Source organism: Pseudophryne corroboree, chromosome 12 (genome assembly GCF_028390025.1).
Source record: "Pseudophryne corroboree isolate aPseCor3 chromosome 12, aPseCor3.hap2, whole genome shotgun sequence".
Taxonomy (NCBI): domain Eukaryota; kingdom Metazoa; phylum Chordata; class Amphibia; order Anura; family Myobatrachidae; genus Pseudophryne; species Pseudophryne corroboree.
In genome coordinates this window covers 86,343,773-86,359,943 of record NC_086455.1, presented here as the reverse complement: position 1 = coordinate 86,359,943, position 16,171 = coordinate 86,343,773, and the positions used below count along the sequence as shown (strand labels likewise).

The window sequence follows — 16,171 nt, the reverse complement described above, 5'->3', positions numbered from 1 at the left end:
AGTTGGTTCCAACTCACCCCCCTAAGTCCCACGAAGCAGGGAGGCTCTTGCCAGCAACCTCCCTGTAAAACAACAAACTCTAAACTTTAATAAAACAAATAAAACTAAGAAAACTCCTAGGAGCTCCCCTAGCTGTGACCGGCTCCTCCGGGCACATTTTCTAAACGGAGTCTGGTAGGAGTGGCATAGAGGGAGGGGCCAGCCCACACTATTAAACTTTTAAAGTGCCAGTGGCTCCTAGTGGACCCGTCTATACCCCATGGTACTAAATGGACCCCAGCATCTTCTAGGACGTAAGAGAAATCGGTTATTTGTAGGGACATTATTCACTATGTGATGTTAACAATTGGAACGGGTTTTCTCTGTCACCACTGTCTTATGACATCTTGAGCAATTACATAAACAGTCTCAATCCTCTTGATTTTCAGCGTTGTGAGAAGTTTATGTGGGAACTGCAGGCCATCAATGGGTTAAAACAAAGCTGGCTCTGGTATGTCCCAATCAAAAAGATGTTGAAAAAGGCAAAAAGACGGACTCCTTTTTGACTATTCGGTTGAATGCCAACAGAACCTCTTGTACCATAATTGCTGTTTTGAGTAAGAAGGGTCATCTGAGTTACAACCCGGATAGTATCATTAATAAATCCTTTTATACCTATTGTATTAATAATCTTAATATAAACTTTCAGCTGCCTCTCCCTCTACACCATTATTCAACAAATTGGAAAGTGTCTCCAAAGTAACATATCCCCTGGCCCTGATGGTTTGCCCAATTCTTATTACAAAACCATCTCTTCCGTTCTGGTGCCCTCCTTTGGTGACACAATAGTTGCTATACCAAAGCCTTAACAAGAACCCAACAAATGCTCTACTTATAGACCCATCTCCCTTTTTGAAATCAGATCTCAAACTTCAGTACTGTATTTGCTAAAGTCCTGGAAAACAGGCTTATCTTGTATTTTACACTGCTTATTGATCCTGACTGGGTTGGTTTTGTTCCTGCTTGTGAGAAATTGGATAATACATTACACAGTCTCCCCTACAGAAATAAAACTGGTTTTCTATTTGCTTTGGCTTTAGATGTGGAGAAGTCTTTGACCAGCTTTCTTGGTTATTAATGTTTCAATCCCTTCCTAATTATGGTTTTGATGGTAAATTTGTCCAATGAGACCTGTCTGGGCTGCACATAGTCTCCTTTAATTTATGCCTGAAGCATTTATATGGTAGCTGCAAAAATCATACTTGACCAGATGATTTGCTGTTGATCTTGTCTGCCTGCACACCACGTCCCCTGTTCATCTTAAGGAGGGAAAAACACAGAGAAATAGTGGGGCATGGCTTGAAAAGTATATCTCTGGTGGTTGTCTGGGTCTCCTTATATTTTAAAGACACTAACGCGCCACTAAACATAATCAAATTTTATCTTGACAATTCAGATTAGGGCCCAAATGTATTAAGCCTTACCAAGAGATAAAGTGGAGATGGATAAAGAGTGATAAATGACCAGTCAATCAGTTTCCTAACTGCCATGCCACAGGCTGTGTTTGAAAAATGACAGTTAGTAGCTGGTTTGTTGGTCATTTATCACTCTTTGTCCATCTCCACTTTATCTCTTGTTAACGCTTAATACATTTGGGCTAGGTTTTAAAAATGAGTAGATATTGAACATTCACTTGTGAATGGCCAGGAGGTGTGATTCTTGCACTGGCTACCTAGGGGTCTAAAGCCGGCCTTTATGTATGCTGTCCCATCCGTCCATTTTGCACTAGACATCTGGGGCCAAATGTAATGGAGTGAGAGTTTCAAAAAGTGAGAGATTTGGTAAGGTTTTGCAGTTTTTTTAAAAGTGGCAATCATTTACACAGCAAGATAAACCTGGTTTTGCAGTGTAAATGATTGCCACTTTAAGAAAAAACTGAAAGACCTTACCAAATCTTTCACTTTCTGAAACTCTCATTCTATTACATTTGGCCCCTGGTATCTGCTACACAGTAAACTTGGCAAATAATCTTATCCATCAACCCTTGCTCCGCTATGGAATCACCTGTATCTTTCTCCAGGGTGTATGCCGGCCTATATGCTTCCTTGAGTTAACTCTGGCATCATTAAGTTTCTTGATCTTTTGGGTGACTTTGCACCTCCGTGTGTTACTGGTATTCCCTGCCCTCTTCTCTGCAGTTTAGATATGCACAGATTTGTAGCTTCATTTATACCCAGTGCCAATCCTCCAGAGTGCAGACACCGATTGCATTTGAACATTTGTATATTCTCCACCCAAATAATCGGGATTTATCCCACTCTGTTCCCCTGAGGCCGAACCATTTGAACTTCCATGGGAGCAGGATCTTGTCACGAGCCGATCACTCACCACTGCGGGTTCTGGGGTCTGTCTGTTGATGGCGTGGTTACTTGCGGTGATGTGCGGCCATGTGGGAGCGCAGCATGGTCGGCGGCAGAGGTAATGCAAGTTCTGGGAATCGGGAGTGTGGGTACCAAATGGCCAGAGGCGCCTCTGTGTGTCTGTAGTTCAGGAGGTGGCCATGTTGGAGATTAAATGTAGCACCTGTGAGCACCTGTGGTTAAGTGTCAGCCAATCCCGTGCATGTGCTGCCTATAAGTAGGCTGGGATTATTTCACTCTTGGCCAGTGCTTTGTTGTAGCTACTCTGTACCCTAGCTCTGTGCTCTCTCCGTGGTTTTCTCTGTGATACAAGTGGTCCTAATATTGCCTCCGGTCCTATAGGTCTGCCTGCATCCTTCACCGCAAGAGATCCACCAGCTCCCTGCTGTGCTGTCAGTCAATCGCTCTCCAAGTGGCAAAACTTTTGTTGCTGCAAATCTTCGAAAATGACTACTTACTTGGGCTCACTCTTCATCTTTCATGGGTCATCCTGGGGTCCTAAAGACTATTAAATTTATTCAACAATCCTACTGGTGGCCACGTCTTAAAGCCGACGTTCATGAGTTTATAGCAGCATGCCCTAAATGCGCCCAACATAAGAATCCAAAAGGTTGTCCTCCAGGGTTGTTACATCCATTATCTATACCCAAACGACCTTGGACTCATATCTTAATGGATTTCGTGATCGAGTTTCCTCCATCAAAAGTGCAGAATACCATTTGAATGGTAGGGGATCCATTTTCAAAAAATGGCACATTTTATTCCATTAACAGGATTACCATCAACTCCTTCATTAGCCAGATTATTAATTTCTGAGATCTTTAAATTGCATGGCCTTCCTCATGAGATCGTTTCTGATTTTGGAACACAGTTGTAGCCAAGTTTTGGAGGTCACTTTGTTCTTCATTAAACATTAAGTTGAATTTCTCTTCTGCATATCATCCCCAGACACACAAACTGAAAGAGTAAATCAAGATCTTGAAACTTTCCTCCGGTTATACATACCTTCCTCATAGAATTATTGGATAGATTACCTTCCATTGGCAGAATGTGCTCATAATAATCTTTTTCATTCATCTTCAGAGTCTACACCATTATATTCCAAATTTTGGTTATCATCCTCGTGTGCCAAAGTTCCATCCTTTGCCAGCTCAGGAGGTCCCAGCAGCAGATCAAGTGCTTCAACGTTTGTCTAAAATCTGGAGTTGTGTGCGCAAATCGTTGATTAAATCTTCTGCTCGTTATAAATCTTTCGCAGATAGAAAACGTAAGGCTGTACCTAACTACAAGGTAGGAGACCAAGTTTGGATTTCTACTCGCAATCAAAAGTTCAAAGTTCCTTCTAAGAAGTTTGCTCCCAAGTTTCTTGGTCCATTTCCCATAGAAAAGGTACTCAATCCTGTAGCATACAAAGTTAAATTGCCACCTTCTTTTAAATTCCTAACGCTTTTCATATATCTCTGCCGAAAAATTTGATCCTCAGTAAGTTTAGTGCTGCCCTGCCCAAACCTCCTAAAATTCACTCCAAGAATCCTGACAATGTTCAAAGGTGTCCAGAGTCCACCCTTAAAGGGGGGGTACTGTCACGAGCCGATCACTCACCGCTGCGGGTTCTGGGGTCTGTCCATTGCCGGTTGCTTTAGGTGCTGTGCAGCCATGTGGGGGGCGCGGCGTGGTTGGTGGCAGAGGTGATGCAGGTTCTGGGAGTCGGGAGTGCGGGGAACTCTGTGTCTCTGTAGTTCAGGAGGTGGCCATGTTGGAGACCAAATGCAGCACCTGTGAGCACCTGTGGATAAGTGTCAGCCAATCCCGTGCTTGTGCTGCCTTATAAGTAGGCTGGGATTATTTCACTCTTGGCCAGTACTTTGTTGTAGCTACTCTGTACCCTAGCTCTTTGTGTGTGATTCCAGTGGTCCTGGTATCGCCTCCACTCCCAGAGGTCTGCCTGCAGCCTTCTCCGCAAGAGATCCACCAGCTCCCTGCTGTGCTGTCAGTTAATCGCTCTCCAAGTGGATTTCCGGAGTCCTGTGAGAGGTTACCCTGTTCAGTGACTGCCTGCTTCAATTACACAGCCTGTGGAAGTTTCTACTTAATCCTGGTCCTTGTTTACTCAGCTCTCAGCTTAACCCATTCCTCACCATTGTCGTCTACTGCAGCTTTTCACTGTGTTACGAGTATTATCTTCACAACCAGCAAGTACAGGTTGAGTATCCCTTATCCAAAATGCTTGGGACCAGAGGTATTTTGGATATCGGATTTTTCCGTATTTTGGAATAATTGCATACCATAATGAGATATCATGGTGATGTTACCTAAATCTAAGCACAGAATGCATTTATGTTACATATACACCTTATACACACAGCCTGAAGGTAATTTTAGCTAATATTTTTAATAACTTTGTGCATTAAATAAAGTGTCTCTACATTCACACAATTCATTTATGTTTCATATACACCTTATACACACAGCCTGAAGGTCATTTAATACAATATTTTTAATAACTTTGTGTATTAAACAAAGTTTGTGTACATTGAGCCATCAAAAAACAAAGGTTTCACTATCTCACTCTCACTCAAAAAAGTCCGTATTTCGGAATATTCCGTATTTCGGAATATTTGGATATGGGATACTCAACCTGTATTCCTTTCAAAATTGTATCTTCATTTTTGCATCATTCAAAGACAGCTCTACACAGTTCTTCAGTTCAGCCATTTAGCATTGGTAACAAGTCTTCACAGTTATTCATCTATGTCTACAATATCCAGTTAACACTTCTTACAGTTTGGCACCAATCATTGCTTTATATTGGACAATTCTTCATTAATCTTCAGGCACGTTTTATCTTATTCATATGAACATTTCTTCAATGCATCTTCAATACTGAACCTGCTTATCTTTATGCCATTCATTGCAGTATGTCAGTTTATATATGATGACTTATGATTGTCATTTAACTCCTTATTGTAACTGTTATCTATTAATAAATATATGAAACAAAACTATCTTCATTCCCCCTGTTTTCACCATACTCCAGCACCTACACCTTTGGTTGGTCCAAGGTAAACGGATCCACAAAATCAGTCGGTCCTGACAGATCTTGGGGTCTGAATAGGCCAGAAGGGGCTGGGCGATCATTCGTCAGACGATTTCCAAGTCTTCAATTAATAAAGCCAATGGGGAAATTCTTATAAAATCTACATTCGCTGTAACCTACAGATGTGTCTTCATACATTATTGCTGCAGTTGTGACAAAAAACCCTCTTGGCAAACCAGGTCTCGTGTGACCCTGATAGACCTAGGAGTATTTTTTGAGAATTTTAACCTGTCTTAGACACAATGCACACCAGGAGACAGTGCTGCTTAATTCGATATGTGACACTAGTACAGTATATCTGTGTGCGACCGAGTTTGAATCTGTATACAAAGTGTTAAGATGCAGTGGCCATGGCTGTTTTCCAAAACAAATTCTATTGCAACTAATTCAGGTAAAAATGCGTGGAAAATTATGCCTGGAGAGTTACATGTTACCTGGCGGCTCACTTGTGTCTTGTGTCACATAGCGTATTGAGCCTAGTTGTATGAGGACACATCTGTAGCTCCATGAAATCTACCCTCAAATTTCCAATCTGTGCTGGAGGAGTTGTGGTATGAAGGGCACATACTTTGGTGAAACTGCCCTTTTACTTCACATTTATGGGACTTGGGGCCTAATTCAAGGTTGATCGCAAAAGCAAAATCTTCCTCTAATGGGCAAAACCATGTGCACTGCAGGAGGGGCAGATATAACATGTGCAGAGAGAGTTAGATTTGGATGGGGTGTGTTCAAACCTAAAATCTAAATTGCAGTGTAAAAATAAAGCAGCCAGTATTAACCCTGCACAGAAACAATACAACCCACCCACATCTGCAGTGCACATGGTTAAGCTCATTAGAGGAAGATTTTGCTTTTGCAATCAACCTTGATTTGGGCCCTTGGTTTTTTATCTTTGTACCCAGCTTCTTGGTGTTACAATCCCAAAGGACCCACTGTTAACCTTGCTCTGGGTCTTATTCAGCTTCAGTTGCAGTTTTGCTAAAATAGTAAAACTGCAATGGCTATCACTCGCATGCTGGGGGCCGCCAAGCACAGGTTAAGGCCATCCAGCATGCTAATGGCGGTACCTTCTATGGAGTATATAACCAGCCTGCTCCATGACAAAGCTGATAAATTTGCAAAAATCTGGGATCCTTGGTATCAACTTCACAGTTACTTTCTCCTGGGCCCCACAAGACCAATACAAGATATTTATACAGTACTCTCTCAACCAGTGTCTCCCCATCTCACTCCTATCTTAGTTTCTCCCTTTCCCAATGCTTGTTTTTGTGATTATAAAATATATAAAATTCCAGCAGAGTTATGTCTTCATACATATGCCTGCAGTTTTCTGTCAAATTACTATGAAATCTTATGATTCCTGAAAAGACTTCTATAGATTAGTTTGTTTTCTATACAGTATCTATACTGTATGTATTTTCTTGCCCAGTTGTGTAACTTTTCTCTATTACATACAGATTTTTTTTTAAAAAGTCACCACTTTTCCATCAGATAAATACCCATATATGGCATTCATGTATGCAGGAGAAAGCCCCTTCATTATATTAAACTTTGCAGTAAAACTTAGGATAGCAAAGTTGCAACTGAACAAAACAGAAGACTTCAGGAAAAATGTCCTCCCAAAGATCAACGTGAAATTGCATGGTTTTGATACCTAATGTCATGCTTGGCAAAAACCTAACACCATATTACCATAAGAACCTATTACCAACCATAAATCACGGTGCCAGAATGTGATGGTTTTTTTTTGGTTGTTCTGCAGACACAAGACACCTCACAGTAATTTGGTATTTATTCCAGAATATTCTAAGGAAAATGTTAAGACATTGGATCATTCAAGAGGACAAATACACTAGCAAATCTACATCTGTATACCCGAGAAAAAAAATGAGGCTTTAGAATGTAAAAGTCAAAGTGTTGATCTCAACTCCAGATGCTGTGGAGATAGTTCAACAGATCTGTGCATAAACAAATATCCTCATTCATGAACTGAAGCAGCATTAGTAGGAGTTGGACACAATTCCTCAAATACAATGAAAGAGGCAGGTAAACTCACATAGAAAGGAATTACTTTAAGTTATATCTTCTAACAGTGATTCTACAAGCAACTGCATCCTACTGTGTACTTACATATTCAAATATAGCTTCTTCAGATTGGCTTATATTGGTTCATTATGTGTTATTTGTCATATGAGATTAGAGTTATCAAACGGAAGAATTTGGTCAATACGAGCTCATTGTTAGTTTTGTCCTAATACAGGTTGAGTATCCTTTATCCAAAATGCTTGGGACCAGAAGTATTTTGGATATTGGATTTTTCCGTATTTTGGAATAATTGCATACCATAATGAGATATCATGGTAATGGGACCTAAGTCTAAGCACAGAATACATTTATGTATCATATACACCTTATACACACAGCCTGAGGGTAATTTTAGACAATATTTTTAATAACTTTGTGCATTAAACAAAGTGTGTGTACATACACACAATTCATTTATGTTTCATATACACCTTATACGCACAGCCTGAAGGTCACTCAACACAATATTTTTAATAACTTTGTGTATTAAACAAAGTTTGTGTACATTGAGCCATCAAAAACAATGGTTTCACTATCTCACTCCCACTCAAAAAAGTCCGTATTTCGGAATATTCCGTATTTCGGAATATTTGGATATGGGATACTCAACCTGTATGTATTGTTACAAAGTCGAAAGGGGGTGTGTTTTATATTTCTCATGTTTGTATGCTGTATTTATTCAAGAACATTAACAGATAGATAAAAGGAACTAGTTATTAATAAGCTAAAATATACCTACAGTACGAAGCACTAGATAACTAAGGTACAATGTGATATGTTACCTGTTTCTTTGGCATCCAGTTTTGGATGTGTTTGCTTTTCAGGAAGAACCAACCTGTAGTATATAATATTATATATAAATGTGCATATATCAATATGAATAACCAATTGAGAACATCCAGCTGATTTGGTGACATCATTGACTCCGCCCTCAACATTATGCCTCAAAGCCAGTTTGTCTAACAGTCTTGTCACCTTTTCTTATTGCCAAACTGTGCCCCATCCTCCTCTATGAAGTTACCAAGACCATGACTCAATCTCTCATTATCTCTTTCCTTGATTACTATCCTTCTACTTACTGGTGTTTCCCCTCATAGCCTTTCCCTTCTACCGTTCATCTTGAATGATGTGGCTAGATCAGTCTTCCTCTACTGCCACTCCTCATTTGCTGCTCCACTCTGCAAATGCCTTATTCAACTAAAGCTGTTCAATGACACCTACAAAGCTCTCACTAATACTTTACCTTCATACATCTCTGGTTTTGCCTTTGAATAGATGCCAGCTTTTACTCTTTGCCATTTCTCTGACTTACAGTATGCCTATCCACTGTTACAATATCATCTTACGCCTTCCTCCAATACTTCACCTGCACTACTCCCCTATTATGGAACACTTCAGCTTACGTTATCATACTCTTTCAAACTAAATTCTATACTTGGCTAGTTCATTGGCTCCATGCTAAAAATAGATGTTACTGTGTGTCTGTGTGCTTGTTTGTTAGGGAATTTAGGTTGTAAGCTGTAATGAGGCAGGGACTAATGCACATAACAAATATAGGGGTAAATGTTTTATAGCGGCATGGATCGTGCAGCTACAACACTTCCTACTTTGCCTCATTACCGAGGCGAAGCAGGAAGACACTCCGACAAGATCTACTAACATCTTGTCTGCTGACGTGAGGGAGTGTAAAGTAAACTCCCACCTTCGACGATCCCCGCAGAGCACACAGCACCTCAGCTCAGTGCTGATGCGCTTTGTCTCCCAGCCCACCTGGCTCCACTGTGCATGAACAAGATCTTACAAATCACACGAGATCTCCTGCGCAGCCAGGAGTCTGGATGTCTCTACAGCTAGGGACAGCTCTGTCCCTCCTGTGGAGATAGGGCAATGTCATCTGCAGCTGTCGATATCAACACGGTCAGCAGCATGCTATCTTTTAGATAGCTGATGGACAAGGGCATATAGTCACTGAGCCCGCCCCAATAGTGTCATACATGGGGTAGTAGCGGTATCAGTGCACATAACGTGCACTGATACAACTTCTCTCCCATAACGAAGGATAATACATTTGCCCGATAGTTTGTACAGCATTGTGTAATATGGTGGCACTATATAAAAAATACTATGTTGTATTCATGAATCTGTACGCCAAGTGCTCAGAGATTAAGAATTTGTGGTACCTTTATAAATAATATTTTTTTACTCAATTTTTTTTTCCAATAAAATATGTTAAATGCTTATTACTATTACCTTAACTGAAGTTGAGGGTATAAATTGGGTGTTGCTGGACCGTGGTCTTTATTTCTATCATAAATTGATGTCGCCTAAGAAAATAAAGTAGCATTACACTTTTTCATACATTTGTATTTGTATTAATTCTTGGACATTGCTGAATATTAGACAACCAAAAAAAGTAAGAACAGGCAGAGATTAAATACTACTGAAGGACTGGATTTGATTCCGCACAGGTAAATGATAGCTAAAAATGATACTAATACCAGTGTACCTTAGATATCTTGGCAGAGTGCCATGTTGATTTGGACTGGTGGTGCACCCTGAAGTCAGTAATTACTTACTGTACACCTGTTAGCAAGAAGAAGAAAGAAGACTTCTTTGGGGGTGCACTCTTGGTATAAATAATTACAATATGAAGATAAAGAAATGAAAACTTAACTTTTAATATATCCGCTTAAGTGATAATTCTCCTACAACACATGGACATAAGGTACATATAACAAAACAATGATTAAAAAGGGGATTGGCGATGGGACTAAATATTGTCCGAAGTATCAAATCCCTAGTAGTTGGGAGATCCCCGGCGGTGAGAAGCCCCGTAAACAATATTAATATTGTGGGGACCAGATATAAACTGTGTATTAGCAATGCTAAGAGTTAGTAGGACCGATGGGTGGTGGGATACCTGGAGTCACAAAGATCAGATGCAAGAGAAAGTTTGATTCTGCTTTCAATGTTAGACTGGAGTAGTTCCTAGGTTTTCAACCTACTGCACCGAGTCTTCCCGGGTAGTCACCAACCAGGTACTGACCCGGTCCTCTACTGTTTAGCTTCCAAGATCGGACGAGATTGGGCACGAGCAGTGAGGTATGATAGTAAGTTATGCATGTTTACATGCGTCCGTCTCCTGAATCATTGATGAGAGTTCAGAAGGAAGTAATCAAAGAGTAGAGAAAAGGAGGATCTGCTTTTGGTGTTAGATGGCGACCAGATGTCCCACCAGTTGGAAAACTGCCATGGGAGGACGTCCCCCAAATCACCAATGAGAGTCCTGAATAGGAAAAGTAGGTATGCTCCTAAGGTAGCGCCCCTGTTCCTATATAACAACGTAAATATAAGAATTTAATATGTCCAGATCGGCCTGTAGTGCTAATAAAACCTGTTGGTAACAATTGTTGCCCTTATGTATAGGATAAAGTATCCAAAAATTGACAGACTCAGCAAAGCAAGGTTTTGTAACAGAATGTTATCAAAGAGCAAGTTTTTAGAGCAAAACAATGAATCAGTGGGCCCATATATATTAGTAGCATCTAAGAGTTGCTATTAGCATCTAAGGGTTGCTGACAAAGTTAGACTCACACAGCAAAAATAAAGAACATGCACTTTTCATTAATTAAGAGTGAGCCTGTCTTCACAGTAATGGCTCATTCCACACAACTGAGTCATAGGAATAAATCAATGAGTGAATAAACACACATAAAAGATGTTGTCCTACACCTGTGGCTGACAGAAAGTGCATTTTAACTTACTATTCATACACGCTGATCTGTCATCTGATCAATCTAGTTGTGCTGGTTGTATCAGCCAGGACTAGGTTACTGATTCGAGTGTGACAAACAGTGTACATAGGTGAGTCAATTAGTGTAAGGCTTAATGCACATGCCTGCCCATCAGAGCATCGGACTAGTGATCCTTCTGAGTGCAAGGGTATATATCAACATAGGGTAATTTGCCACATGTGTGATACTACTGAAGTGCAAATTGACCACTACACAGAAAATATATAAAGACACAGTATCACCCTTCCGAAAGAGAGGGAACGAAATAGTATATTGGAAGTGGAGACTGGTGTTTTTTTTGTGAGCTTGCAGGGCGGGAGAAATCTCACCGTCCCACTACTGCTGCTATGAAGTGTTTAACATACTCACTCCGTTCTGGGTATGGGGGATTAATGTTACCGCTATTGCAGTTGCCGCTGGATGTCCTGGGCTCCTGACCGCCGGATCCACCGTCGCCTGCTGGAGTCGGAGGACCCGTTTCGGCTGTAACAAATGTTTTTTACGGGTGAAAAGCGTCTTTCTGACTCCAGCAGGTGACGGCGTCTTCCGAACTCTCATCAATGATTCGGGAGCCGGACGCATGTAAACACGCATAACCTACTATCATACCTCACTGCTCGTGACCAATCTCGTCTGATCTTGGAAGCTAAACAGTAGAGGGCCGGGTTAGTACATGGTGGATGACTACCCGGGAAGACTCGTGCAGTAGGTTGAAAACCTAGGAACTACTCCAGTCTAACATTGAAAGCAGAATCAAACTTTCTCTTGCATCTGATCTTTGTGACTCCAGGTACCTCCCCACCCATCGATCCTACTAACTCTTCGCGTTGCTAATACAGTTTATATCTGGTCCCCACAATATTAATATTGTTTACGGGGCTTCTCACCACCGTGGCTCTCCTAACTACTAGGGATTTGATACTTCGGACAATATTTAGTCCCACCGTCAATCGCCTTTTTAATCATTGTTGTGTTATATGTACGTTATGTCCATGTGTTGTAGGAGAATTATCTCTTAAGCGTCTTTATTAAAAGTTAAGTTTTAATTTATTTATCTTCATATTGTAACTATTTATACCAAGAGTGCGCCCACAAAGAAGTCTTCTTTCTTCTTGCTAACAGAGATTAAATACTGTCATATTATTATCAAGAATATAGACAATAATATAAGCAACTCTGTTTGTGCTTAACTGACAAGTGGCAGAAGAAACAATACAAACAGTAATCTGTTAGGGGTATATTTTTCGAAAAGTATCCCTGTTCAATGTGGTGATAATAAATAGTTCAGAAAAATATTCTCTAAGAAAAAAAATTGCCTGGATAGCTGAGCAGTGCTGAGTTTCCTGGCTTAACTGGATTTACTGCATCATTCATCAGTTGGGGCCCCTTCTGAGCATGGGTAACCTGACATTGTTTGGTCCCACATGCACACTGCACCTTAAGACCAGTGGGCGGGGGCACCTGCTGTTCTGTCATCGATATGGCCCAGTCTGTTAGAAACTGGCTTACTATTGTTTAGATTAATTTGAAAGATATCAAAATAAATGTAAATGAACCTTATTGTATCCAAAGCACACACTCCCAATGATTTTTTACATATCAAAAACCCCTTCCCATGTTCTCTTTAACCATTCCAGTTTATTTACCATAGTCCTCCTATCCACTTCATTTCCTCTTAGTCTCCTGTACTGAGGCTGTGGCTGCCTGATCCTGACTCCTCTCTGTGACATACATCATAATGCTGAAATGTCTGCACGGAATCGGTATGTTTTACCGACAGATGGGATGATGGCTGTCGGCATATTGACAGCAATAGAAAAGAAGCTGGTGATGAATAGCGTGCGCCTATAGCTGCCCTTGTCCCCAAGGTAAAAGAGTGTCACTCACACTTTGCACCTACAAGACAGAAAAAGGTTACCAATGGTATCTGGGGCGCAAGATTCACTGGTCGAGCTTAGCTGGATTGTAAGCTGAACACGCGACTCTTAAAGAGAAATAAAAATGTACACATAGCATAATACTGTATCACTAATTTTTAGTGATGTTAACACAATAAAGTTGGACTCGTACCCAAGGATGGATAAAAGATGCTTTGATGTGAAGTCAATCACTGTTATATCTGATCCCCCGTTTGCTGCTCACATTTCACCCAAACGGTCCAGATCCTCCCAGATACACTCAAAGTGGATGCATATATGGGAAGAAAAGCTCCATATAGTGTGATAACGTAAAATAAATATATCGAATAAAATGGATATTATAAAGACTCTCACCATCCAGTAAAAGTTTTAAGGCACAAAATGGGTCTCTTGAATATAGAACAATGTTCGCTGTCAATGGCTTTAAATCCTCATCATCCTGAGAGTTAGGGTTCTCCCCGATATGTTCCCCGAAGATATATAAGGAAAAAAGGGCTCCAAATAGTATAACACCATTTATTTAAAACACAAATTAAAAAGCATGAACATGGGCTGGTAATGGACTCTCACCATACAAAAGATGTTTCAAAGGCAAGTTAACAGAAGATGGCCAGGCGTCCCCAGGAATCGTCGTCAAACAAGCAGGTAAGTCGTTCCAATCACCGCCCAGTACCTCTCCACCAGCGCGTTTCGATAACTAGCTGTTATCTTTCTCAAGGTGTCTTGAGAAAGATAACAGCTAGTTATCGAAACGCGTCTTTTGTATGGTGAGAGTCCATTACCAGCCCATGTTCATGCTTTTTCATTTGTGTTTTAAATAAATGGTGTTCTACTATTTGGAGCCCTTTTTTCCTTATATATCTTCGGGGAACATATCGGGGAGAACCCTAACTCTCAGGATGATGAGGATTTAAAGCCATTGACAGCGAACATTGTTCTATATTCAAGAGACCCATTTTGTGCCTTAAAACTTTTACTGGATGGTGAGAGTCTTTATAATATCCATTTTATTCGATATATTTATTTTACTTTATCACACTATATGGAGCTTTTCTTCCCATATATGCATCCACTTTGAGTGTATCTGGGAGGATCTGGACCGTTTGGGTGAAATGTGAGCAGCAAACGGGGGATCAGATATAACAGTGATTGACTTCACATCAAAGCATCTTTTATCCATCCTTGGGTACGAGTCCAACTTTATTGTGTTAACATCACTAAAAATTAGTGATACAGTATTATGCTATGTGTACATTTTTATTTCTCTTTAAGAGTCGCGTGTTCAGCTTACAATCCAGCTAAGCACGACCAGTGAATCTAGCGCCCCAGATACCATTGGTAACCTTTTTCTGTCTGGCATACTGACAGCACCAACCGAGTGGGAATTCCCTGCGGAGGTCTGGATTGTGTCCAGCGATATTTCACAGACTGTCGGTCTCCTGAACGCCGGGATGCCAACAGCCGGTATTTTACCTGCATCCCATCTACTGTGGCTGTCTGCATTCTCCTGGCACCTTTCTGATGCTGCAAGAAACCAGGGGGCAGTTTGGCTGGAGCTGGCCTTATTTTTTTGTCGCCACACTGTCATTGTGTGTGATACACAGGGAATCAACTCGTGATGCACTAAAGGTGGCCAAACATCAGGGGAGCATCAGGGCAATTACCCAGTCTCCAGATGCCTGGGTCAGGGGATCAGCAAAATCCAAAATGTTGGAAATCCTCAATTAGCCAAATCTGACCCAAAAATGATGGGTATCGGCGAATCAGCTATATGCGCCTAAACATAATCTAATTGGTTGCCTGGGGCAATCAGATGCCCATTAACTAGCGTGCCTCATAAAACAATGGAGTTCCCCCCTTTGTGACACATAAGTTTAATAATTTACATTTACTGTATTACAACAATTTAGCACCAAACTGTACATCAGTTAAACAATCATATATATATTTTACTTTGGTCTATCCATCATATGTATTAACCACATAACTGTTATAGACAAAAGCTTAAAAAATATATTCTTGAGGGCTTACCTTTCTTGTGTGTTAGTCCATAATATTAACTATTATCTATAATTATGGTAATAATCACACTAAAGTAAATTAAATCTATCTACTTATCTACAAGGGCAACTATTTCATGTTAAGCAATAAAAGGACAACCTGTTTGTCTTTTTCCGCACTTAGATCTTGTCTTGATACAACACTGCTGCATTTGTTGGGGATACCAACATCTCTTCCTTTTCTACCTGTATATTGACCATATCATAATAAACTCATGATGTACAATGTAATGTAATGAATAATGTAATGTATAATGTTCATTATATGTCTCAATTATCAATGAACATATATAATCACAGCAAAACAGTCACATGTTCATTTATGTAGAAACAATAAAAGGAAAATATTACCTTATAGTTTTATAATGACACAAAATAATATGTACCTGATTCATTGAAATACGAAGATAATTTGGTATCTCTCTGTGGTTGCACTAACTTCTGGGGCAGAACTGGCAGATGTAATAGCTGTGGTTGTTTATTTGATTGGCGTAATCCTGTTTCTCCTTCTCTTAAATTTCTATTTCAGACAAAAAACATTTTTTAGTAAAACATCATATCTACTTTTTAACTTGTAGTGTGTCTGCTTAATTTTAACTGGTATAATTGCATATAGAAATGAAAAAAAAATATTCATTTTTAAAATTAGTGATAAATGAAAACATTAATAAATGTTTTAATGATCTTTGTAGATGTACAGTATACTGTATGTGGATTGCATTATTCCTATCCTCTAGTCATACAGAAAGTAATTGTTACACAGAAAGGGGTCATTTTACTAAAGCTTCTAAAAATGAAAAGGGGTGATGTTGCCCAT

The 16,171-nt window shown here is 40.1% G+C and overlaps 1 protein-coding gene and 1 pseudogene across 16 annotated transcripts in view; both read right to left on the bottom strand.

Annotated features, from left to right (window-relative positions):
* The window catches only part of LOC134980775 (protein SIX6OS1-like), a 987,982-nt gene that overhangs the window by 250,686 nt on the left and 721,125 nt on the right, over positions 1–16,171 (bottom strand). For all 16 annotated transcript variants that reach the window (XM_063947742.1, XM_063947731.1, XM_063947730.1 and 13 more), the window contains 4 exons: positions 15,741–15,874; positions 15,455–15,540; positions 9,832–9,905; positions 8,364–8,416 (listed from right to left, as the gene is read on the bottom strand). In XM_063947742.1, coding sequence (XP_063803812.1) covers positions 8,364–8,416; positions 9,832–9,905; positions 15,455–15,540; positions 15,741–15,874 — 347 coding nt within the window. The remainder of the gene's footprint in view (positions 1–8,363; positions 8,417–9,831; positions 9,906–15,454; positions 15,541–15,740; positions 15,875–16,171) is intronic.
* Positions 10,580–10,697, bottom strand: LOC134981796 (5S ribosomal RNA; annotated as a pseudogene).